We start from the raw sequence: 27184 nt of genomic DNA, 5'->3' as shown, positions 1-27184 counted from the left end.
GGCAGCTGCCGAGAAGGCCCTTTGTCTACAAGCCATCCCTCTTACCTCCTTGAGGAACAGCTCTTTCAAAAGGGCCCCCTGGATAGATCTTAACTGCCGGGTAGGCTCATATGGAAGGAGGCGGTCCTTCAGGAGGTGGTCGTTTTAGATGAACAGACAGACAGACAGACAGACAGACAGACAGTCAGTCAGTCAGTCAGTCAGTCAGACAGACAGACAGACAGACAGACAGACAGACAGACAGACAGACAGACAGACAGACAGACAGACAGACAGACAGATAGATAGATAGATAGATAGATAGATAGATAGATAGATAGATAGATAGATAGATAGATAGATAGATAGATAGATAGATAGATAGATAGATAGATAGATAGATAGATAGATAGATAACAGAAGGTCATTAAGTTCCAGGTCCTTCCTTTATTAAAAGTGGCATGTAGCCTTCTTGTTTCTACCCATTCCGGGGAATTATTTCCTGGGGACAAGCACGAACCTGGAATGGAGAATGTGCCATATTCACTGCACTCTACCAAGCAGAGTTATTCCCATGTCACTGAGATTCCCATACCAATGAGATTTTTATTTGTGTTTGGATCTTTTTGTGTGTGATTTAACAATATGGTTTGAATGTGGTCAAAATTTTTTGACAAGTGAGACCCCTAAATAAAGCTCATTTTACAGAAGTAAGCCAACACCCTGTTTGTAGTCACAGAGCAGAATACCCCACTGATGTTACATTCCATGAGGTCTCCTTGTTGCCATAATGCAAGCTCGAAATCAACCTGTTACTGGAATTCACACAAAGAGGAAGTCTTAAGAAGCTACTTGGATGAGTAGTGAAACGTTTGAACCTAATAAGAAAGAAGTCCAGTTGCCATGACTCAATTTACAGATCACCTACAGTCGTGTGAAAAAGAAACAGACAAGTTATTGGAAATGAATATATATATATAGGAAGAAAATCAGCAGAGATGGCTGATATATGTTTGCCAATTAAAGCCTCTACTAAACATGAAGAGAGCCATTACTCATAATCATTGCCTCAACTTCTGACCAAGATGATTTTGTATTTGCGACGGCTTTCACAGCCGGGATCTAATGGTTGTTGTGGGTTTTTTGAGCTCTTTGGCCGTGTTCTGAAGGTTTTTCTTCCTAAGTCTCTGTGGCCGGCATCTTCAGAGGACAGCACTCTGTGCTCCGGTGCAGTTTGTTTGGGAGTTGAGTATTCATGGCTGTGAGATCAGCTTTTGTCCCATCTCCTGAAAAGGACAAAAGCTGATCTCACAGCCATAAATACTCAACTCCCAAACAAACTGCACCAGAGCACAGAGTGCTGTCCTCTGAAGATGCTGGCCACAGAGACTGGCAAAACGTTAGGAAGAACAACCTTAAGAACACGGCCAAAGAGCCCGAAAAGCCCACAACAACCACAAGATGATTTTGGTTTTATCTTCCCAACCCAAGGTCTATTAAGTCCAAGTCCCTGCTTAGCCAGGGAAACTCATTGTGGAGGAAGGGTGAGGTAGCCTGGCTACTTGCACCTCATCTCACCGAAAAGGAGAACACGCATTATTAAAAGGGAAGACAATTCTTTAATTGGAGAGTCCTCCTCCTCTTCAAAAGAGGCCATCCTATAAGCAGTCCCAAGGCACACTTTGCCCATTCTGATAGAGAAGACTGCCCAAGACAGCCCAACAACTTGAGTTGCAAAATGTCAAAAGTTTTTGTACATCTCCCTCAAGAGTTCAGTGTGTCAGCCCTATGATAACCCTCTGCACCTGAAAAGAATTTACAAGCCAAAAGAGGGACTTCCTCAAGTGGTCTTTTTGACAATAAGGCAAGGAACATAAGACAAGAGAAACTGCATTCTGGAAAACCAGCTTGGTTTCATCTCTTCCCATGCTTGCCCATTGTCTTGTGACTTACCTGCCTATGACTGCTTCATGCTTTGACCCTGCGTTCACAGATCTTTATTGGATATTTGCTTATTTTTTTAAATTAACCCTTTAATTTTAGTAAGCAAGAGCTAGGGTGAGCGGGTAGGTTGGCTCAGAGCTTGGTTTTTAACAAGTGAAGATTTATTGTTATAGTCCCGAGGTTCAAAGTAGTTATCAATATCATTATACAGATTGGATTTGTCTTCAGTGTGGAAGGGATGGTCACTCTCGAATTGGCCTCCTCAGCCACACTAGACGCTGTTCCATGTCCCCCATACAGAGCACGTTACCATAGTCTCTCGAGACTGAAGGATGCCTAATGTAAATTATGGTTCCAAGGCTCAAAGTAGTTTTAGTTATAAAGTTAAAGATAGTTATAGATACAGGCATTACTTTTCTGCCTCACAAAAGTAACTAAGATTGTTACTTTTAAAAAATAATATACTTTTCATTTAACCACATGAGGCACAACCAACTATTACACAATGTGATACTTCTGTTTCACCCCGTGGTGAGGCCACTTATGGTGTCTAATCACTCAAGTAACTAAGATGTTAGTCGCACAACAAGAAAGAATTATATTGTTCTTCAGTCTACATTTGCTGTTATTTAAAAGGAGCTATTTTCAAGCTGTGGGCTAGCCCTACTGTGAGGCAAAATGGGGTGTTCCTTTCAGGCAGCACCAAGACGTTGGCTCTAAGATATTTTTCTGCCTTCAGACTCTTGAGTTTGTGGTTGTATTACAAAAAATGGGGATTTATTTCAATCTCTCTCTCTTCTCTCTCTCTCTCTCTCTCTCTCTGTGTGTGTGTGTGTGTGTGTGTGTGTGTGTGTGTGTGTGTGTGTGTGTGTGTGTGTGTGTGTGTGTGTGCGTGCATGTTTGGGTCCTTAATTATAATTTTTAGGTAGTGCAGTTGAACATACACACACACACATATATAGTGTGCATAACATACATACACACACATATATAGTGTGTATAACTATATACCCACTATGTTTATATCATGTGGTTCCACAGCAAAAAGTGGGGCAGTTATTTGTGTGTGTGTGTGTGTGTTCTTACTTATAATTTTTAAGCCTACGTCCACACACACACATACACACACATAGGAATTCCCCTTATCTAAGTAAACCAGTAAAAATAGTCAGACAATAGTGGAAAGAAAGCAAGCATTCTTTCACAAAAGATTTTGCCCAAAAACTTGACATGAGGACATGGGATGATGAGTGGTTTAAAAAAGAGAGAGAGAGATTCATTTTGTCCATTAAAATCATGAGGAGACAGAGTCCTGCACAACATCCATTAAGCGGCTCCTAACTGAAAACCAAACCACTTTAGAGAGAACACCATTAAGCACCGCCACCCACTGGCGGTGAGGAAAGCGAGGTGTTGATTGGATTAAGAACTAGTCAACAAACAAGTTCGGTTTTCACACATCAGCATGCTTGGTTGCTATAGATTTCAACACGGCTATGGTGAAGATGACATCCTCTTCCAGTGTTGGCCAGCAGTGCATTTGGGTTTTAAACACAGAGTGGCAGGGGCTGTCATTTTGTTCTACATGTTAGGCAGCAAAATGTTTGGGGCTGGCAAGCAAAGTGTGTTGCTCATATACCACCTCATAGCACTTCAAGGACTCTCTGGGCAATTTACAATTTAATTATGTGGGCTATACATTGCCCCACTCCCCAGAAAGCTGAGTGTTCAATTTGCTGCCCTCAGAAGAATGGAAGGCCGAGTGAACCTCAAGCCAACTACCTGGGAATGAACCCAGATTGTGAGCAGAGTTTTGGTTGCAGTACTGCAGTTTAACCACTGAGCCACAAGTCTTCTCAACCCAGAGTAAGGCAATTAAAAATCTTATCAAGAGAGGAGTTATTAGGCAAAATTAATTATAAAATAAACCTTTACATAAACCTGAGAGAGATATGCAAAATCACACATGGTGTGTGGGAAATGGCTGAAATCCTGCTGGTCAACTTGGTGGGCCCAAGGGGAACTGATTTGAGCAGCAGCAAAAAAAAAATCACTGCTGATTAAAGATGGTATTAGTATGCTGATGATGATGACACCCAAATTGTTCACAACAGGATTTCATTCAGTGGAGTAGTTTTCTTCATTCCAATCACATAGTCATCCAATGAAGCTAAATTGTGCCAGTACAAATCCTTCAGGGACATCACTGTCTCCATCTCTCCATTCATAAAAGTGAACATTCATTCAAACTCTTTTCTTCATGTTGTTTAAAAGGATCTGTTTTGACTGACAAATTTGCTCACAGTTATATGACGACACACTTTCCCGATAGCCTTTTGAAAACCCGAGTAAGCAAGCAATGTGTATTGCATCGTCATTAGCCACACACTTTTTGAAATTCCCTCACTATTTTCAATATTCTCTCACTAAAAGATTACTGAGAGAGGATTTCTACTTGAGCAACTCATGCTAATTTCTTTTCAGCAAGGCCTGGCCTCCTGTACACTTGGCCATTTTAACTTCAGTCATATATTCCACCAGTTATCCAGAAGAGATCAGAGAGGGGAAGGAAACGAAGAAAATATTATAATATTAACTGCATGCCACCAAGTCAGTTCTGACCCACAGCAACCCTTCACAAGGTTTTCAAGGTAGAAAATACACAGAAGTGGTTTTATCATTTCCTTCTGGAGATGCCCTGGAACTGTGCAACTTGGCCAAGGCTACACAGGCCGGCTCTTCTTCCAAGAGGCACAGTGGGGGAATCAAACTCTTAATCCATGGCTCTGCAGACAGATACCTAAACCTCTAAGCTATAAAAAGAGAAAATAAAAAGAAAACAAGAGGAGAGGCAGATATTAATAATAGTTTAAAAAACTCTGCTAGGAGTGAGCAACTGTGGTGCTCCAGATATTTTTGGTCTCCAGCATCCATCTGCCCCAACCAGTATATCCCAATGGAGAGGGCTTAGGTGAGTTGTATTCCCAAAACATCTGGAGCAATGCAGTTGCCCAACTCTCAGCTTGGGGAACATAATATCTGTGAGCAAACCAATATTGCACCCCCAGTACAAACAAGGAAGATAATGAAGGCGCAACGCTGGTGGTGCTTTGCAGGAGACCGAACTTTACATTCCATCTTCCTCTTAAACTAAGGTATGTTTGCCATTGGCCAATCTTGCCTGCTTGCCCTTTTCCTATAATATCAGACATATCATTCAATCAGGAAGATAGCAGTGAAATGCTGTCCATCCAGACCTCCATGGACATATGTGTCATGAGCAAGTAGGATTGGCCAGAACGTTTCATAGACCAGTCTTACAACTACTTCTACTAGCTATTCAATCAAGAGAGGTCTACTCTGAGAACTACAGAGAAGAAAGATGCTTCTGGTCCTCTTGCTACTCCAGAGCTTCTCCTCTGGGGAAGGACTTTTTTTCTGGGGCCCAAAACGTAAGTACTGAGTAGCCAGAGGTTGGTATTGAGTTCTTCTAATGCAGCGGTTCTCAACCTTTGATCCCCAGATGTTCTTGGACCAAAACTCCTAGGAGCCTTCACCACTAGTTCAGCTGGCCAGGATTTTTGGGAGTTGTAGTCCAAAAACTTATGGGGCCCAAAGTTGGGAAGCACTGTTCTAATATAAAACATGAAAATATATTGGATAGCTGCCACCATGTGTGATGGTCTACAGCTTATGAAGTGGTTTTATCATTCCTAGCCCTAGAAACTAGGTGATGCACAATTTTACCAAAAGGAAAAAAGAAAGGAAATCCAGAAGCAAACCTTAGGGACTAACAGGGTTGCCAGGCTTATACTTTTGCCCTTAGAGTCAGGTTTTGAGGTGGATTTGATTAAGTTTAATGGGACGTGGTGGCACTGCAGATTAAACCACTGAAGCCTCTGTGTTGCAAGATCAGAAGACTTGCAGTCGTGAGATCAAATCCACCCGACGGAGGGAGCTCCCGTCGCTTTGTCCCAGCTCCTCTCCAACCTAGCAGTTCAAAAGCATGTAAATGCGAGTAGATAAATAGGTACCACCTCGGTGGGAAGGTAAACAGCGTTCCGTGTCTAGTCGCGCTGGCCACGTGACCACATAGGATTGTCTGCGGACAAACACTAGCTCTATGGGTTGGAAACGGAGATGAGTACCACCGCCTAGAGTCAGACAAGACTGGACCAAATTGTCAAGGGGAACCTTTACCTTTACCTGATCAAGTTTACATAGGCAAATTCATCGTACTTCTCCTAGCAGGTGTGGAAAATGAAGGGTATGTGTAAAAATACACAGATAATTTCATGCAATTAAGAAAACCAGACAAAAGTTGCACTACCATTTCTCCCAGTGTTTAGTAAGCTCAGCAACATTTTTACCACTTTCTTTTAAATGACTAACATCTTTTAGCTTATTGCAGTGTCCTTGTTTTATGTTCTAAACACTGGAATACTTATGTGCTGAATTCAGATGATTTACAGGTGTTTCCTACTTTACCTGCTACATATGAAATTACTGCACATACATGTTCTCCGGTGTTAGTGAATTGAAAGAGAAGGTAATAATATAATTATTCAACAACAACTAGCATTGGGTGTTAAGCCAAAAGAACAGGATCCCTGACCAAAGGTGAAGGTATCAGCAGGCTTAGGGGAACCCAGAAAATTGTAGAATATGAAACCAAGAATGGACTGAGTGAGGGTGAATAAACTGAAGCTTGATTCAGAAAAGATAGATTTGCTCCCGGTCTGTCAACAGATAGATCAAGGAGCAGGGATCCAGCTTATGCTGGATCTGTCTATATCGAAAACACAGATGCACACTTTTGGAGCGCTCCTGGATTCATTTCTGAGCCTGGACACCCAGGTTTTGGCAGTGGCCAAGCATACCTTTGCACAATTAAAACTAGTGCGCCAGCTGAGCCCACTCTCAGAGAAGTCTGATCTGGCGACAGCGACACATGTCTTAGTTTTGTCCCCCACAAAGCATCTTATGTGGGGCTGCCTTTGGAAAGTGTTCAGACACTTTTGCAGCTCCAAAATGCTGTAGCCAAATTGGTCACTGGGGCTGGTAACCTGGATCACATAAAACCCCCTTTTGTAGCGGCTCTGATCCATTACCAGCCACATTTCAAAGTGCTGTTTTTAATCCATAAAGCCCTAAATGGCTTGGGTCCAAGCTCCCTCCTTTTATGGGTCTGCCTCGATGATGATAAGATCATCAAGGGTGGGATTGATCTCAGTGAAAGGGTTGTGTTCAACCTGATGAAGTGGGGTTAGCTGGCAATGGTTTTATTTTTTTTCCAGTGGTCCAATAAATGGTATCACCCAATCTTACATTTATATTTATACAGTGGTACCTCGCTAGACAGTTACCCCGCATGACAGTTCTTTCGCTAGACATTGACTTTTTGCGATCGCCATAGCGGTTCGCAAAACAGTTATTCCTATGGGGGAATTTCGCTGGACAATGTTTGGTCCCTGCTTTGCAAAATGATTTTCGCTAGACGACGATTTTGACAGATTCTTCCACGCTCGCAAAACAGGTGTTTTTGGGACCTAAGCTTTGCAAGACAGCGATTTAAACAGCTGATTGGCAGTTTGCAAAGCAGCTTTCCTATGGCCAATCTTCACTAGACAACGACTATTCTTCCCCATTGGAACGCATTAAACAGGTTTCAATGCATTCCAATGGGGAAATGCTTTTCGCTAGACAATGATTTCGCTAAACAGCAATTTCAGTGGAACGGATTATCATCGTCTAGCGAGGCACCACTTGTAGTTGTGTTACATCTTTTCTTCCGTGTGTTTAGGACAATGTGCATACATGGCTCTTCCTGTTCCCCCTTTTTCTCACAATCGCCCTCTTAGGTAGGCCAGTCTGAGAGAAGGAATGAATGGCACAGAGACATCCAGTGAGTTCCACAGGGTTAGCAGAGACTAGAACCTAGATTTCCAAAATCCCAGCCTAACCTTAGCATTTTATTTCTATGTCCATCTGTCTTGTCTGTTTCCTTGCTTGATTAAGGAAATCACCTTCCTTCTAGAACCGGGGCCCAAGCTGGCTTACAATACCCTTAAAAAGAGCATAAAATTACAATACAATAAACTGACAGATATTAAAACAGATTTTAATCTGTTGCATTATTAAAATGCAATCCAAATTAAAACCCCTTAAAACGTCTGGATTAAAATCCTAGCATTTACCACTACACCACACTGTCTCTCACTGAAATTATAAAGCCATGCATTATGAACTGCAGAGTTTGGTTGCTGGCTGTCTAATAACATTGATTTTCTTTATAAACTTTATTTTATTTTATTTTATTTTGGAGAAATATTCATCAGAGAAACTTGAATGGCAAACAAATCTATCTATTTTTTTCCTCCAGCGCCTTGGAAGCCTATCCCGAACACTATTACAAATACTTCTGAATACCAGCCAGGAATACTTCCCAAAAGCAAAGCTAAAGGCATCGATTTCTGTGCTGTCGGTGACAATAGCTACATCATCCGCTCAGACCTGGGCTGTTACATGAGGTCGACCAGTTTCCATAAAGGTGAGAACCTGCACATATTCGGTCTGCACAATTCAGTCCAGGGAGGAGACCATTACCTGGCCCATCAGGATGATCTTTTTTATGTCATCAAGGAGGACTCTTACCGGCGTGTGACCAGCCTCCAAGCTGATGAAAATGCTGTGGTTTACAACCTGCACCCCAACTGCCGCAACGGAGACCATTACTATTCGTCCGAAGATTCTTTCTACATTGTGTTCAAGAAGAAGGGCGTATACCGACGTGTCACGGACATGAGCAAAGACTCAGATGCTCGTGAATTTCGCATTCACCCAGATCTTAAAGACGGTTTGTATTACTGGGGAAACAAGGACTTCGTTTTCCTTTTAAAGCCACGAGACAAATGGGGAATCCAGTACCACCAAACCACCAGCTTGAACACAAATGCAGATCCTCTCACCCTTTCCTTCCACGGCGATGTGGTCAACTTCCTTCCTGGAGGATTGGCTGTTAATTATGGCAAGTCATTCGGTGCCTGGAAAGCTCTCAAGTCAATTGACAATCTTTCTCAACTCAGTGTAAGTTGGGAGGAGACGGTGGAGAAGAAGGTTGGGTATGAGAAAAAGAAGACGAGTCAAGTTGAAAGCAACTGGCGGATATCTTCCAGTCTTCAAGTTGGGACAGGAGCCTTGGTCCAGTCCATTTTCCAGGCACAGCTTTCTATGTCAGCTGATTATGGTGGGTCAAACACTAACACAGAGGGGGAAACATGGAGTGAGGTTACCAAAGTTAAAGAGAAAATCAGCCTTGAAGTGCCACCCAAGAGTAAAGCTTATATCTGGCAATACCAGATGGGCATGGGCGGCGAAGAACTCCTCTTCAGCAGCCGCATGAGTTTCACTGACACTCCTGACCCACCTACATTTAACCCCTTGCCACCCCCAGGCTATGGTAAAGAAGAGGAGAATGCATGAAGTCAATGAATGGTATCTACAAAAAAAGACGAAACCATTGATAATAATATGCTGCCAAGTCGAATCTCACCCAGAAAGACCCTCCCAATGGTACTTTACTAGTCGCTCCTTCTGGTGGTGCTCTAGGATCATCATGCTCTTTGCCCAAAGCCCACCCAGGCAACAGAGCTCGCAACCTTCTGAGTCAACTCAGCTCCAGATGATCTTGGCTGCCTTGCTCCCAAGAGACCCCAGTGGGGATTTCAACTACTGGCCAGGTTCTCCAATTCATTGAACATTTCTCAAGTAAAAATGATACTTATGCAACAATTGTGAATAGTTAATTGATCCCAGTAGTCTCTTCTTTGACCTCTTCTCTGTAAACATGATGCCTGGACAGAAGCAACACAGATCCACATTTATTGTCATACATGGTAATTATAATTATCAGAAACTGTAATCAAGTACACCTTCTCAAAGTTGTGTTCCCTGGATGTGTTAGTCTACAGCACTCTCCCCTCAGCACCAGAACAGGCAGTGCCACTTGGGGTTTATGGGTGCTGTACTCTAGAGTAGGGGGTCCCCAATCCCTGGTCTGCGGCCCAGTGCCGGTCCGTGAGCTTCCTTGAACTGGACTGTGGACACGGATCTCCGGACCCCCACATGCACGCACGGTGGGCGCGTCACGCTTGCGGAGGGGCGTGTCGCGCTTGTGGAGGGGTGTGTTGGGCTCGCAGGTGGGTGTGCCACACTTGTGACAAGCCCCTGCACAAGAGCGGCACATTCACCCACGAGTGTGACACACCCCTCCACAAGCATGACACGCCCACCCATGATTGTGGGGGTGCCTCCACCCCCCACTCCGCACAGGTAGCCCACACTCCCCAATCGGTCCGCGGTCCAAAACAAGTTGGGGACCACTGCTCTAGAGAGCATCAGGTCAGAGAAAAATCATATACAGTTTTTAAAGTGCTGTGACTCTTTCTCAGCTTATGGCTAAAAAGAATTTGCAAAATAGCACAAATCCCACGGGTACGTGGTTTGTACAAGGGAGTGAACGCTGTGACAAACTGATATTTGACCGATTTTTGTGGGCCTGGGGACCCAACTGTGGCCCCAACACTCCCAAGTGTGTTCTCACAGCCACCCAAAAGTGTCACTAGGATTTTGGACCACCCCATGAGTTCTTCTAGGTCTCAGGAGGTTTATCCAAAGCTACTTCTGTGTTTTGTTTTTGAGTGCCATTTCTGGGCTTGAGTGTAAGCTCTGGTAGGGTTTGCCAACTTGGTATTGGTTTGAAGAAAGCCCGAGTGCTGAACAACATGCCAACTAGGTGGGGTCCAATCCTGCTAAGATTCATTATCACAAGGTTGATCACAAAGTCACAAATCAAGCACTTCCATGCCAAGTCCAGTTCATAGCTTGGTTTTCTAGGGTTTGAAAAGTGGCTTGCCATATGATGCTAGACTGGTGTTTCAGAAAAGAGAGAAAATAGAAAGGCGGAATACCTTAAAGCATTTTAAACTGCACTACATTTTTATTCCACCTTCTTTTCAAGGAAAAATAAATAAACCTTTTTCTTCCTTGTTTTAGCAACACAACATCTTCACAACATATATGCAGATTATCCAGTAAACATCATAATCCAGCGGGGAATTTAGACCAGATCTCCTTGCTACATTCAGGTGTGGGGGACCTAAGGCATTTCCTGAGTTGGTGAGCTCCACATCCCATCATCTGGACCTCGGTCACAGTGTTGGAAGCTGATGGGAATGAGCAATGCTTGTTGGGACAGACAGAGGTGTAACCACATCTGGAAGGCTAAAGTTCCTCAGCCCTACTTGAAGTGCTATGATACACTTCACATGATTGATGAGAGCACTCTGCATGTGTTTGTGTGTGTACATGTGTGTGTGAAAGAGAGAGACAGGGAAAGGCTTTCCATTTCAGCAAAATGCTAGGGAGAGATGAGAGGAAAAGGAGGTACTGTAGTTAAAGGCAGCTTGTAGACCCACACGCGAGTCACTGCAACACCAAAGCTGGAGAAGAACCTTGCTTTTCACACATGGGTGACAGCTGTAGCTTCTAAGAGAGGTAGATGGCTTTCTTCAGGTTTTACAATTCCATCAATTTCCAAACTACTACACTGTAAAGAGGATGTGGCAGCATCGCAGATTAAACCGCAGAAGCCTCCGGGCTGCAAGTTCAGAAGGCCAGCAGTCGTAAAATCGAATCCATGTGACTGAGTGAGCTCCCGCCGCTTGTCCCAGCTCCTGCCAACCTCGCAGTTCGAAAGCATGTGAAAAATGTGAGTAGATAAATAGGTACCACCACGGTGGGAAGGTAATGGTGTTCCGTGTCTAGTCACGCTGGCCACGTAACCACAGAAACTGTCTACAGACAAATGCTGGCTCTAGGGCTTGGAGACGGGGATGAGCACCGCCCCCTAGAGTCGGACACGACTGGACTAAATGTCAAGGGGAACCTTTACCTTTGCCTTACATGGTAAAGCCGCCTAGAGTGGTCTTAACCGACCAGATAGGCGGGATAATAAATAAATAAATAAATAAATAAATAAATAAATAAATAAATAAATGAATGAATGAATGAATGAATGAATGAATGAATGAATAAATAAATAAATAAATAAATAAATAAATAAATAAATAAATAAATAAATAAATAAATAAATAAATAAATAAATAAATAAATAAAGGCTGATCCTGCACAAAAAGTCCCTGCACCTTATCGTTGGTATGTTAGCAAAGCTTGCTTCACTTAGACATAGTTCGGTCTCTGCAAATTTCATTCTAGTCCACCAGAACATGAAAAGGTTAATAGCAATTCACTAATTTTAAAAATCAAAATGTAAGTCAGGCACTATAGTAAGAATAAAATCAGTATCGTTAAAATCAATGGGGACATTCCCACTGGTATATACCATATTCTGCATGACCACAAAAATAAATACAGTATATCAATACAACAGAGGTTTGGAAAGAATCAATATGACTTGGGTTCTTTTGGCAGATGTGATTAGGCCCTGATATTTGGGCTTGCTTCTGAGACAAATCGAGCAGCTTCCAAATCAACCCAACTTTATTTTCCTTTTTCTGAATGCCTGGACCATGATCAAAAGGAAATGACCCCTTGCTAGTTAATTCAAATGCATCCCCAGCACCGTGTTTGTAAGCCTCCAGAAAAATGTTAAGAAACCAGAAGAGGTATAATAATAAGCAAAATGACTACTCATGCTTTCTCTTGCCCTACACAAGCATTAGAGGACAGGAACTTCTTTTTTAACCGTCCCATCGTGTCTTTCATTTCCTTATTCCTTAGAGTATATACAATAGGATTAAGGGCAGGGGTGACTACTGTGTAGAAGGCAGAAGCAATCTTGTCCACACTGGAGCTGGAGAAGGGTACAAGATATACAAAGAGGCAAGGCACAAAAATGAGGCTGACCACTGTCAAGTGGGAACTGCAGGTAGACAAAGCTTTCCTTCCACTCTCGTTGAAGTGACCTCGAAGTGTAACCAGGATGACACCATAGGAGATGAGCAAGATGACAAAGCTAAAGAGCGAGAGTAGACCACTGCTGGCCACCACGAGGATTTCAGTGATATAGGTATTCGTGCAAGCCAACTTGGCCACCTGTTGGACGTCACAGAAGAAGTTGTCCAACTCATTTGGCCCACAAAACGGGAGTCGGAGGATCAGGACCAGTTGGGTGGCGGAGTGGATGAGGCCTCCGATCCAGCAGGAAGCGAGAAGCTTAATGCAATGCAAGCGGTTCATTGTGGTGGAGTATGACAATGGCTGGCAGATGGCCACATAGCGGTCATAGGCCATGAGAGTAAGGACCAACATCTCGGATCCTCCAAAAAAATGAAGGAAGAAGAGTTGGGCCATACAGCCCCCAAAGGAGATGGTTCTGCCACAGCTCAACAAGTCTGCCAGCATCATGGGAACGGCCACATTACTTAAGCCAGCATCGATAATGGATAGGTTGGTGAGCAAAAAGTACATGGGGGACTGGAGGAGGCGAGAGTCTGCATGCACAATCATAACAATGAGGAGGTTGCCCAACAAGGCAACAGTGTAGCAGGCTAACACAAAGACAAAGAGGAAGAGCTGAACAGGCCGGGAGTGAGGAAGACCCAGGAAGGTGAACTCTGTGACCTTGGAGGCATTCATGATGGTGTCCAGACCCTTGGGAGCAGAGAAAACAAAGCATTAAGGATGTTTGTGCATGAATCAAGGTAGCCTCAGAACCTGGGGTTCATTAATTCATTTTGTCCCAGTACAGAAACAGAGGAAATGTTGACATGAATGATACTAAACTCTAGAAGCTGAACCCGGGAACATTCACTCAACTGCACAATGAGTTCTCAAAGTCCCAAAATACATGAGTTAAATGGTAGCACATGGTCTTTCACTGAATCAAGAAGATGCATTATTTTCTATTGAACCATGAATTAAGAAAGTGATGTATTTTTAAATGTGCATGGAAATATCCTGTCCACTCCATATACTTGAGAAGGAGTGAGCATGTAACATTTGCTTGCAGTTTAATTCTTATGACTTCTGTTTTATTGGTAGACCAAAACACCAACATTTGGCTATTTCTCCCCATCCTACCAATTTATATCAAGGTATCTCACACATGTCCCAAACCTGGGCCATTCAAGGCATATTGGATAATAAAATCCATCCTCCCCAGACTGCATTTCCATTTGTAAGGTAGGTTGGGGATGATGAATTTGTGAGTTAAATCCATTAAAATTATCACATTGTGAATGCTTATATTTAAGGATGTGATGTGCTCACAGCCCCGCTTAAAAGCAACGATGCTTTGCAAAAATTCCAAGTTCACAAGAAATTCATTTGGTACAATCTGCTATTTTCTCTCCGTTTGCTTAAAGCTGTTCAAAAAGAGAATTAGACGAGCTGTTTTAAGAATCTCCAACCTATACTCACTTATTGGGAGCAAACGCTAGTGAACATAAAGGAAATTACTTCTACATAAATCATAATATGGTTGCTTAGTAAGATACAAGGGTCCCGATCTCACATTGAGCTTGATCCTGAGGTTTCCATCAAAGACTAGGTACTAGACATACAACACAGCGCTAATCATGAACCAAAGAAATAAGACAGTCAAGACAGATATGTGTCAGTCAAAGTGAGTAATCCTAATTTAAAGGATCAGAACTGGAGTGGAAGAGTCAACATAGCAAGGCTTTTTTAAAAAATCAAACCCCACCACACAAAATTCTAAATGATTATTTAATTCCCAAGAAATATTTAAAAAGAAAACAAAACAAACCCATAAAAATATAGGAGAATTGAAGAATGCCAGAAAGAACCCAATATACGGTGCTGTTGTTTTTAAGAGAAACCTACCTTGCGGTCTGGCTGGCCCCTAGCTCCACTCTCTCTTAATGGCAAAAAGCAACACTTGTAATGTGTGGGATGAATAGGGAGAGGGATCTTTTAAGGACACACATCTTCAGCATGCTAAATTCTACATGTATCTACAAATACACAAACACACACATACACACACAGAATAAACTGAAAATCAAATTCACTCGAACAAGAATGTAGCTCCATTGACTTATAACTTGGTACCTCCAAGACTCTGAAGAAGTTCTGATTCTTTAATTTTAAACAAACACAGAAAGACTCTTCCTCCTTTGGATTTCACTTCTGAGAGCCAAGACAGTGAGGCTAATAATGGTCTTTACCTCTTTCATGCTTGAGCTGAAATGTTTCCCACTTCAGATATACCGGGATCCTGTCAATGGTTGGGATAGTGGAGGGAACATATAAAACTGCTCTGGGAGCATGTGCTGTCAATATTCAACATAGGGTCCACCCAAGCTTTTCTGAAACAGACCGAAAGCTCAACAAGTCCCAAATTCTGCTTCCCAACAGTGAAAAAACAGGACACCTGCAAAAAGCTTTCTGAATGCAACACCCTTTTCTAAACTCCTGTTCTCAAGTCCGCCCAAGACCAAGAGTTCGAAATCAGCAGTTCCTCTATTATCAGTTGCTTAAACTGTTTCTTGTCCGGAAAGGTAGATAAAACCTGCAGAGAGCTCTTTGGAGAAATGGCATTTCAGTAGCAACCATTACCCAGCAGTGTTCTTAACAAGGGAATGGCTCTTTCTTCCCCGCATTGAGTCTAGCCTATCTGGTATATTTCAGCGGCTGAAATTATGCCACTGGGAGAGGCAAAACCCAGGTCCCTAATCAGATGCCCTTGCCAAGGGAAATCATTGCCAAATCATAGAGAAAGAATTAGGAACCAGAAGATTTAAATCCTTTCTATATCCAACTTTATATAGGAAATATGGATGAGTGGTAAAAATTTGATGCATATCCTGGAGCACAATGGGACTCATGAGTATCCTTAATCAGAATCAAAGAACCACAGAAAGTTATAACTACAGTGGTGCCTCGCTGAACAGGCACCCCGTTTAACGACGAAACCGCATAGCGACAAAGATTTTGTGATCGCATTGTGATGTTCCCTATGGGGAAAAATCGCTTTGCGATGATCGGTACCCTGTTTCGCTTACTGATCATCGCAAAGCGATGATTTTTTAACAGCTGATTGGCGGTTCCAAAATGGCCACCGGGTAAACAAAATGGCCACCCACTGTGTTTTCGCACTGATTCCTCGCTTACCAGGCAGCGAAAATGGCAGCCGTATGGAGGATTTTCGGTTTAAGTTGAGTTTTAAGCCCATAGGAACACATTGAAGGGGTTTCAATGCATTCCTATGGGCTTTTTAAAATTGCATAGCGACGAGGGAAAGCATTATGTGAGTATACTCAGGTATCTCCTGGGCAACAGCATGCAGCTGGCAAATCCTTCACTTCCAGAATCACTGCACTGGAAATGCACCAAACACAGCCACTTCACGGATGCTGAACTCTTGGATGATGGCTGAAGTCAATGAAAAGTTTATTCTCACATTTCAAGTTCAGACCACTTCTGTTCAAAAATAGTCTGATTATCTTCACATTCTAATTGGTTCTTGATTTTGCCTATATTTGTGTGTATCCATGACTTTGAATTGTGCACTGCTCCGAAAGCAAGCAAGCAAGAAAAAAAGGCAAGAAAGAAAGAAAGAAAGAAAGAAAGAAAGAAAGAAAGAAAGAAAGAAAGAAAGAAAGAAAGAAAGACTGATTGATTTTCATGGCTTTTCCCAGTAGGATAACAGAATGGGGACTCAGTGGTTCTCCTGCTATGATAATTGTATGATGATATGTGTGGATTCTGACTACTGGACAGAACTGGATGGGCTAAAATAACTAATGGAAACTTAGCAAGGTTTTCAAAAATACAATGGGCCATCATGACAAAAACTGGAAGTTCTGATCAGTGGGCACTGGGTATGGATGGTCACCCATTTTTCCTACATGTTGACTAAGTGGACAGATGCAATTTTGATATGCATACATTTTTGATAGTGCAGCAGATCAGTTTCTGTAACTGATTCCAGTGCCTTGAGGAGGAGGAAAAGAGGTGGTCCTCTGCCCATATGAGAGATTCTAAGAGGTGACTAGAAGCTGTATCCCTGTCTTTGAAAAGATATGCTCTATAATATGAATAAAAGGCTGGCAAAACTGGGAAAATTCTCTCACGGTTGCCATGACTAAGGATCCCAAACCCGACCTAGATCAAAAGAGAGGACCAAAAGCTTCAATCAATAGCGAAGAGAAGAGGGAGGTCAGGAGATGTCACCGGAGGCTCTCTTCTCTGGTGGTAGCCGTCGGCAAGGATTCTACAGGGGATCTCATGAACTTCTGCACACTCTTTTTCTGAAGCTTTGCTTCAACCACAGTTGCTAGTCACTCATTCACAGAACCACCTGCCATTGAACAGTACCCTCTGCCATCACTGTAACAAGCCCAGGAGGATAGATAGATAGATAGATAGATAGATAGATAGATAGATAGATAGATAGATAGATAGATAGATAGATAGATAGATAGATAGATAGATAGATAGATAGATAGATAGATAGATAGATAGATAGATAGATAGATAGATAGATAGATAGATAGATAGATAGATAGATAGATAGATAGATAGATAGATAGATAGATAGATAGATAGATAGATAGATAGATAGATAGATGGGTGGGTTCATTCATTCATTCATTCATTCATGCATGCATGCATGCATGCATGCATTCATTTTTACTCCTTTCTCCTTAAGAAGGACCCAAGGTGGCTCCCATCATTAAAAGACAATATTGAGTGTACAACCATCCTCACAGCCATAGTAGCCTCTTTCTCTATGAAGTGGTCTAATCCCTTTTCCTGTCTGTCCAATATGTTGCATAATTCATCTCATGGTTCTAATTCCAATGCGCCTCAACTTCCAGCTGATACTACCTTGTGGTAGCAAAACCATTCCATCGTTCTGTAAAGCAATGGGTGAAGAATTACTTCTTTCCTGAGCCCTGGTATTAACAGAAAGGGAAGAAACATCCCTTTCACTTTTCTAATCAATGCATGTTTTGTTTTCTAAGCCGTGGGCACACAATACATGGTCCACAGCTCCAGCATATGCTACTACTTATCAGATGGAAAACATGGATGAAATACTTTTTTGGGGCAGTGATGAGCCTAAAGACAGCCAGGGACAGGGGTTGAGCACAGTCAAAGGGAGGGGAAAAAACACACCTTATCCCATATTTCTCTGACACTGGGCCTTTATTTTATTTATTTATTTATTTATTAGATGTATATGCCGCCCATCTGGACATTGTCTACTCTGGGCGGCTCACAACAGATAAAATAAAAACAATTGACATATAAATACAATTTCACAACAATTTAACAATAAACAGAAATGCAAGATGGAGAATCAAAGATAAGTTAATTGGTGCCTGGAAGGACGGGCTGCCTAAATAGGCAGGATTTAAGTTGGCTTTTGAAAATGCCCAGCAAGTGGGCCAAACGGATCTCAGAGGGGAGATTGTTCCAAAAACAGGGAGCCACTGCCAAGAAGGCCCAGTTTCTTGTTTTTTCTTTCCGGACCTCCCTCGGTGTTAGGTTCCTCAGCCACCCCTCCTGGCTGAAGTGAGTGGTACGAGTAGATCTAGGTAGGAGGAGGCGTTCCGTCAAGTATCGAGGTCCTAAATTGTTTAGGGCTTTATATGTAATCATTAAAACTTTGAAATCAATGCAGAAGCCTTGTCATCTAGACACAGCAGCATGATTCCAAATGTCATAGTATATCTGTCTGGATACAGAGAAGGCCTTGTCTCTCTTTGCTTAACCACACTGCTGGAGACTCTGATGTTGTGAGGGTTGTGGATTTCGCTCCAAGTTTATTTCCCATTTAGCATACGGGGTTCAGCACCTCTGATAACTCCTGTGAAAACGTGCCTCACAATTGAAAATAAATGGAATTTAAGCGCTCAAGAGTTCATCCTTTGCAACACACATACACAGTTGTACCAAGAAGGCGATTTCATGTATGAGAACAAATGACATTTGAAGGATGCATCAAAATGTTTTTATTGTACTGAACACTTTCACGGAAGATATAAAAAAACCATACAAGTGGGTTCACCCTTCTTTGTTCAAAAGCAACAAGATAATCCATTTAATTTCATTTGCAGCATAATATTTGTCGATATTCATTATTCAAAAACACCAGGCACAATCAAAATTATAAGAACATGGACTGGTATGATATAACAGATACAAGAAATCTGTAACTGCTTATACTCTGGTATCTCTTCAGACTATATAAATCTTTCACCTTGTTTATTGTTGTTGTTATATAAATATTACTTATCCTTAATATTTACCCAAATTGTTCCCACAGTTAGAAAACACAATTTTTTCTGTTTTAGAACCCTCCTTTATATTAACCTTACATCCTAGTTATCAAGAGGGAGGTTCTACCTTCTTCTGATCCCTATTTTGTCGACCAAAAGAGATTAAACCAATACATATTGACAGGAGAATGTTGGTCATGCTCTCTGCCTCCATTATAGGTCAGCTTGCCTGAAGAATGATGGTTCTGAGGAGGACTTCAATGTAGATGCTGTAAAAACTTGTCGTTCCCTGTTGCTTCAGTAAACATACCTAACTGTGTAATATAAAACTTGGAAAGGTATCCATGCCAGTCCTCTTCTACATGTATTTGTTTTATCCCTTTGATTATGTTGCTGGCTGCTTTGTATCTGTCTCCATCATTTAAATTATGTTGTTATATTTCTCCTCCACCATATTTCCCTTCTCATCAGCAACCTGATTAGTGCTTCCTTCACTTGCTGGTTCCTCAGACAATAAATCAAAGGGTTGACAAAGGGTGTAACAGCAGTGTAGAAGAGTGTTACTGCCTTATTGACCCCAGAGTGCCTTTCCCCTTTTGGAATTAAGTACATTGCTGCAATTGAGCCATAGAATAATACCACTACCATTATGTGGAATGATATAGTAGAAACGGCCTTCTTGTGACTGCCTTGGCTAGACGTTTGTATCAGATTGAAGATCACAGTGCCATAAGACAGGACAATGAAGGAGACATTGCCTAAAAAGAAAACATTCATGAAGATCTGACAGATAAACGGCACATTTCCAAGTGGCAGGCAAGCCAGGGACAGGATTGGACCAAGATCACATAAAAAATGATCAATGGCACTAGGCCTACAGAAAGACAACTTGGAGATCAAAATTATGGGGACAGGGTACCAAAGGAAGCCAATAACCCAACAAGCAGCGACCATGGCATGACAGGAATTTATTGACATTATTTGAGGGTAATGGAGTGGGTGACAAATAGCTAAATATCGGTCCAAAGCCATGATTGTTAGAAAAAAGCATTCAGTGTTACCAAGTGAGAAGAAGATGTAGAACTGAATGAAGCAGGCATGGAAGGAGATAGTTCCATGAGAAGAAGCCATATCAAGAAGCATATGGGGCACCGTGGTGGTCACATAGCACATCTCCAGCCAGGAGAAGTTCCTCAGTAGGATGTACATGGGAAGCTGGGACAAGTGACCATCCAGGCAAACAACTGCGATAATGGTGATGTTCTCAGCCAACGTGAGGACATAAAGAGTTGTAAAAAAGATGAGAAGCAGGAATCGTCTGCGTGGCTCAACTCCAAACCCCAGCAGAATGAATTCCTGAATGTTGGAACAGTTGGCCAACTCCATCTGGAATCACAAAACCAAGTCACTATCGTGCAAAATTCAAAGACATTTTGTGCCATAAAAAGAATTTCATTGCTGTTTGATGAGAGGATACTGGAGATCTGAAGAGTCTCTTTGATCCTTTTGTATTCACAGACATACAAGCAGAGCATAAGGGAAGACACTGGAGCAACCTCTCCTGTATCAGATTCCCAAAGAAGAGAACTAAGCCTGAGGATGCTTCAGCTCTAGTGAAATCACAACTATTTCTACTGCTTAGATATAGACTACAGCATCTTATTCCAAGCAGTGTCTCTTCCTTACCCCCCTCATCTACAAAGAGTGTGATTTTCACAAAGGATGGAGGACAGGAGGAATGTGAAGGACCTGGTGTTGTTGTTTTTTAAAACATCATTCTCAACCAGCTTCCAAGGGACACCATGTGAAGACATCCTTAGCATCAGTGAATTTTTCCACTTTCTGTTGGTTTTTTTGTTTGTTTTTCACAAGCAACTGCCATATTCTGCCCAGGTCCGTGCTCTTTCTGGGGAATTGCGTTCAAGGTATATGCCATTTTATGCAGGAATGTTAATAATTATGTACTGTACAGATGGATATCGCCTCCCAGAAAAATACTTCCTCAGAACCTCTAAGAAATTCCAAATGTTTTCTAAAAAATGGGAAACATGCACAGAGAAATCTCACTATGAGGGGGAGACAAGACATTTCTACCAAAACTGAGAGACTGTGAGAGTCACTTCCTGAGAGGATAGAGATAATCTACCCAGCAAGAACCCATGTCCCATTGTCATCCCTCATTCACAAAATCTTTCAGTCAGACTATCTGGAACATAAGCAATCTATCAATTGAATAATGGAACATTTCCGTATCCCACCACATTACAGTAAACTGGACTGTGCCTCCCACATACAATTCCTATGTTTTAATCATTCCTATTCCCATACCTCAGCTGAAGGTTATTCTGGTGAAAAATATGAACATCTGGAGCCAGAGGTTGGGAGTTTGATTCTTCCACTGTGCCTCCTTGACAGGGTCTGGGTTTGATGATCCATAGGGTCCCCTCCAGTTCTGCAGTTTTAAGATTAATTAAGATTATGAGGGAGACAATTATTGGCTTGGCAGCAGAGAGACTGACCACACGCCTCTGCACACCAAAACTCAACTGGCTCTAATGAATTCTTTTGCCTCAGATTTTAAATCAGTAACTGGAACGGCACTTGGGGAATGTGTCTCCCTGGAAGGATTCCATTTATCACTGAAAAAGGACTCTGAGGAGACATGATTTCACTCGTATCCCCCACTGCCTTCATTATAACATGTCTTCATAGCACGAGTACGTCCTCTTTCAAATGTTGCCAAGTGGGAAGAACAAGATGGCTGACCAAGGCCCAGAGAATCATAATGAACTGGTATAATACTTCATTATTTTGAGAAATATCTCTAATGTGCTATCCCTTGAGAGCTTTTTTTAGATAAAGAGAATGAGGAGGAAACATTTTGATTGAACTTTCAAAACAGGGAGAAGATGGGCCCCTAACATAATTTTAAATAACCAATGGCATGTTACCAGGGTTTTAGAGAACACAGTGGCTCCTCCTTATGTCAAAAATTGGAAGTTCTGATCCGCAGAGATTGGGGATGGACAGTCAGCCATTTTTCCTACATGTTGACAGATTCATTAATTTAGAATATTTTAACCCCGCCTTTCTTCTCAAGAAAGACACAAGGCAGCTTCCATCATTAAAAGACAATATTTAATGCTAAAAACAATAAGTATACAAATCCTTAAAAGGATCAAAAATTTATCATACTGAAAAACAGTGAACAAAAGCAACGCCGAAGATACATTTAAAGGAGTGAGGCACAACCAGGCAGTTAGTTCGTCATGAAGGGAAAGCTTGCCTGAAGAGAAAGGTCTTTGCCTGCTTCTGGAAGGACAGTGGAGATGGGGCTGAACTCACCTCCTGCAGGAGGGAGTTGCAAAGTCTGGGAGCAGCAACAGAGAAGGTCCCAAAATGTCGAAATATGGAGAACTGGAAATCCTCAGAGATATGTTGCAAATCATGAGTTGGTCCTAATCTACTTGTCCACTGATGTCGTAGAGCTGCTCCCAGTTTGTCAACAAGCTTGGTACAAGGTCTGATATTCCACCCAGACTCACAGTGAGCAATCCATGGTCCTGACTGATGTTACCCTTAACGCCATGGGGCCATCATGACACTGCAGATCCCTGTGATGACCTGACAGACTTGTTTGAATGTCTTTTTTCTTTTGACAAAATATTCTTATAAGTGTCCACTGCATTTTCCTCCACAATCAGATCACCCAATACTGCTGAGGATCCTTTCTGAGGAAAAAACAATTCTGTCCCATAAAGGTATCAGGTGATTGTCCTGTTCTGAAATAGATTTTTTTACTGTTTTGAAATGGATCAAGAAGACTTAAAACATATTTATTTATTAACTTCACAAGCAAATCTTGAAGGCTTACTTGTCTAAAAGACCCAGCTGAATTGTGAATTATTGTTGCTGTTCTTGTTTACCAAATTTTGATTTGTGTGAAAGTTTTATCTGAGTGCTAAAGTTATGCACCTGCTGATACCTAATCTTACTTTCTCTGCTCTGCAATGACACAGAATTGTTTCAATCTTCTTCAAACCAAAAGTAATTTTAATCATTCCAAGAGGTACATTTTATTAAAGAATGTATATTTCCAAAATGCTTAATGAAAGGAAGAACTCAGCCAGAATTGACTCTAACATTCAGATCACATTTATGGAAGGAACTCAGACAATTTACGTAATGGAAGCATTCAACTTAACAAAACCCATCGTTTTGCTGAGGACCAAATAACCTAGACAGTCACACAATGGATGGTTTATTTCTCAACAATGGTTTATTATAGTCTACAGGAGGATCTGGAGTTCTGAACTGAGATTTGGACTTGACTCAAGTTTTTTGGTCCTTTCAGAGAGAAAGACTGCATAGAAATATTTTAAATAAATAAACAAGTAAATATCCTCCTCCCTAAATTCCTCAGGCTTAACTGAATCTTGTGGTCAGTGTCCATGCCTGGTTCTAAACAATCATTTCAGCGATGGAAGTTACTTAGAAATATATGGTGTAGTACCTATAGAGATGGAAGTCTACTATTTTTTCAACTCCAAAAACAAAAATCAGGAGATGTCTAAGGTACAGGAATTAATATAGGATTCTTGGGGGAAATGACACGTATTTTGTGTTGGTTCACACAACAATGGGAGAAAATACTCTTATTCCTAATTCGCCCCATAGCCTCTTTCATTTCTTGATTCCTTAGAGTATAGATGATGGGATTGAGGCCAGGGGTGATTACTGTGTAGAACACAGAAACCACCTTCTGTACACTGGAGCTGAAAGGTAAAACATATACAAAGAGGCAAGGTAGAAAAAGCAGGGTGACCACTACCAAGTGAGAACTGCAGGTAGACAAAGCCTTTCTTCCACTCTCCCTGAAGTGGCCTCGAAGTGTGGCCAGGAGCACACCATAGGAGACTAGCAAGATGGTGAAGCAAACCAGACAAAGCAGACCACTGTTGGCTGCCACAAGAATCTCAGTGATGTATGTATCTGTGCAGGCCAACTTGACCACCTGTTGAACATCGCAGAAGAAGTTGTCCAATTCATTCGGACCACAGAAAGGGAACCGGAGGATCAGAGCCATTTGGCTCATTGAGTGGATGAAGCCTCCAATCCAACACAAAAGGAGGAGCTTGGTACAACGCGGACGATTCATTGAGGTCATGTACATCAGAGGGTAGCAGATGGCCATGTAGCGATCATATGCCATGATAACGAGGATTAACATCTCTGAACCTCCAAAGAAGTGGAAGAAGAAGAGCTGAGACATACAGCCACCAAAGGAGATGGTATTGCTGTGTTTCACCAAGTCTCCTAACAACCTGGGAACTGCCACAGAACCAAAGGCAATATCAAGGATAGATAAGTGGGTGAGGAAAAAGTACATAGGGGACTGAAGGAGGCGAGGCTCTGAATACACAGTCACCACAATGACGAGGTTGCCGAACAGGACAACAACATAACAGGCTAGAACCACGGCAAAGAGGAGAAGCTGGATGAGTCGGGAGTGAGGAAGACCCACGAAGATGAACTCCGGGACACCAGAGGTATTCATGGAAGCAGCTGGACCTTAAGAAGAGAGAAAAGGAAGCATTCATACTTGCACCTTTGAGTCATTCACCCTGCTTGGAGTAACAGCAATTTATTGAGATGCCTATGCATGCATAAAAATAGTGGCAGATTCTGAGGTTCCAAAAAGTCAACACCACATTATTATACTACAGAAACTGAGGCAATGTAAAAATGAATATGCTTAAACTCTTAGACTAAAACCAAGCCTACTCACAAGCAACTGTCTGCATTCCCCAAAAACACAGGTTAGGTTTTGAAACATCAGACTGAATGGAATTCTATCCCACCCAGAATATACCTATTGAATCAAAGGGATTACGCAACTGCAAAAAATACCAAAATTCTATGATTATATTTTTAGCTTTTTACCATGTATATCAAGCAGACTCAGGTCAGGCTTTTCTGCTAAATCAGCAATTTGGTGATGTTTTCTTGGTTTAGTGTTGTTTTCTTGGTTTGATGGCTCTTGTGTTTTCATGTAGTTTCATGTGTTTTCATGTAGAAGACATGAAGGCCCTTTTCCAACACTGCCTAACAACCAGCTATTTTCAGTGGGACTTTGGTTCTGAAAGCAACAATGTTTACTGTTTAGCGCTTAGAAAACAGTTCAGAAGTCTAAAGAGGAATTAGAGTCGCAGAATGTATAGTTAAACTGGTGGCCTAGAATACAGCTAGAATCTAGATATACAAAAGATAAAATAGAGGGTTTCTACTTCGAACAAACGATTTTCGATAAACTGTTATTGGGTTCAAAAGAACAAATTGTTAAGAAAATGTATAATTATATGTTGGAAATTAAAATGCAAGAGGAAACGGTTAAAGAACCTATGATTAAGTGGGCACAACATTGATATTGATAAATGGCTGAAAATATGGCAAAATATCATAAATCTCACAAGATCGGTTAATTTTAAAGAGAATATATATAAGATGTTCTATAGGTGGCATATGACCCCAGAAAAACTGTCAAATATGTATACTGATGTGTTGGAAATGTGAAACACAAATGGGAAGTTATTATCATATGTGGTGTTCATGTGGAGTAGCAAAAAAATATTGGAAAAGAGTACATGCTATGTTACAACAAATTTTGCTTTGTAAAGTACCACTAATCCCAGAATTGTTTTTACTAAGTATGATACCCGATAATATATATAAGTCAAAGGAACATATAGTTATATACATTATCACGGCAGCCAGAATTATGTATGCTAGAAATTGGAAAAGTCAGATGGTACCGGAACAAGAAGATCTTATTGAAAAGATAAGGGAAATAGCTGAAATGGATATCTTATCAGAAGTCATGAAAGATCAACCCCTGCAAATGGCAACAGAAAGATGGGACTTATTTAATAAATGGACTGAATCAGCAGGCAGTAGCTGAATATATATAGTGAAATGAGAACTTTACATACAAGGCAGAAAAGAGTAAATAGAATGATTTCAAATCTGATATGGCAATAGGTATAGATTGGATATTAGTATGTCATGTTTCCCCTCTCCCTCACAAATCCCCTCTCCCTCACAAATCCCAACTCCCTTTTTCCTTTGTCACTCCTCAAGTTTTAAAAAAATAAAATATTTTTTTTAAAAAGAAAACAGTTCAGAAGCATAGGTTTGACATCTACAAACACCAGCAGAGCTTCAACAAAAAAGAAAAAAGTTTAAAACTCAACAAAGCCTGGCTCCCAGCACTGAAAAATGCAGCCTGCAAAAGGTCAACGATCACTGCACACAACGTACCAGCTAACGACACTCATCAATCACAGTGACAGATAATCTCTCCCCCTTATCACAACAATACACCCACAACAACAACAAAAAACACTGATCACCATAATCACCCATCTCCTGAAAAGGACAAGAGCTGACCAGATATAAATACAGTACTCAACTATCCAAGCAAACTGCACCAGAGCACAGACAGAATTCTGACGCCTGTGCTTTAAAGATGCTGGCCAAAAAGACTGGTAAAACATTAGGAAGAAAAACATTAGGAACACGGCCAAACAGCCCAGGAAACCCACAACAACCATCAAAACTCGAAAACTTAATGATATTTGAAGACTTTGATATAGTGCATTTTCACACTAGTAACTCTTAAAAGAAGCGATGAAAAGCAATATGGTACACAAGGCCAATTTATGCACAGCTTTATTTGGAATTCGAAAGGATTAAATTAGCAACTTAACATCAAAGAGACTGGGTTGCTCAGTCAAGAAAGGCAGGAAATTCAGGAAGCATGCAAAATCCTTTTTCCCATTGCAGGTGGTAGCCATAAGGACAACAACGGAACTGACATTTCACAAAGTCTCACCATCTACTGAGCCTTACCAAAAACCCCTTTTGCAGGTGTAATCCACACAGCAACACCAACGTCTTTCAGAGACGACAACATAAATAATTTCTTTGCA

The 27184-nt window shown here is 41.5% G+C and overlaps 3 protein-coding genes across 3 annotated transcripts; all 3 read right to left on the bottom strand.

The window, feature by feature from the left end:
- Positions 1-8279: 8279 nt before the first annotated feature.
- On the bottom strand, positions 8280-15155 carry LOC110070947 (olfactory receptor 4Q3-like). The gene is made up of 2 exons (XM_073003015.2): positions 12689-15155; positions 8280-8674 (listed from the first exon to the last, which is right to left on the bottom strand). The coding sequence occupies exons 1-2, from the start codon at positions 13579-13581 to the stop codon at positions 8506-8508; spliced, it is 1062 nt and encodes a 353-aa protein (XP_072859116.2). The 5' UTR covers positions 13582-15155; the 3' UTR covers positions 8280-8505.
- A 3611-nt stretch (positions 15156-18766) lies between these two features.
- Positions 18767-20824, bottom strand: LOC110071251 (olfactory receptor 11H6-like). Its single transcript, XM_073003013.2, has one exon. The coding sequence runs from the start codon at positions 20580-20582 to the stop codon at positions 19623-19625; it is 960 nt and encodes a 319-aa protein (XP_072859114.2). The 5' UTR covers positions 20583-20824; the 3' UTR covers positions 18767-19622.
- Positions 20825-22317: 1493 nt separating this feature from the next.
- LOC140708095 (olfactory receptor 4Q3-like) lies at positions 22318-25150 on the bottom strand. The gene has a single exon (XM_078378430.1). The coding sequence runs from the start codon at positions 24751-24753 to the stop codon at positions 23767-23769; it is 987 nt and encodes a 328-aa protein (XP_078234556.1). The 5' UTR covers positions 24754-25150; the 3' UTR covers positions 22318-23766.
- Between the last annotated feature and the right edge of the window lie 2034 nt (positions 25151-27184).

Source organism: Pogona vitticeps, chromosome 6 (assembly GCF_051106095.1).
Source record: "Pogona vitticeps strain Pit_001003342236 chromosome 6, PviZW2.1, whole genome shotgun sequence".
Lineage (NCBI taxonomy): Eukaryota > Metazoa > Chordata > Lepidosauria > Squamata > Agamidae > Pogona > Pogona vitticeps.
Note: the sequence above shows the minus strand (reverse complement) of the source record. Positions and strands in the feature narration are given on the sequence as shown.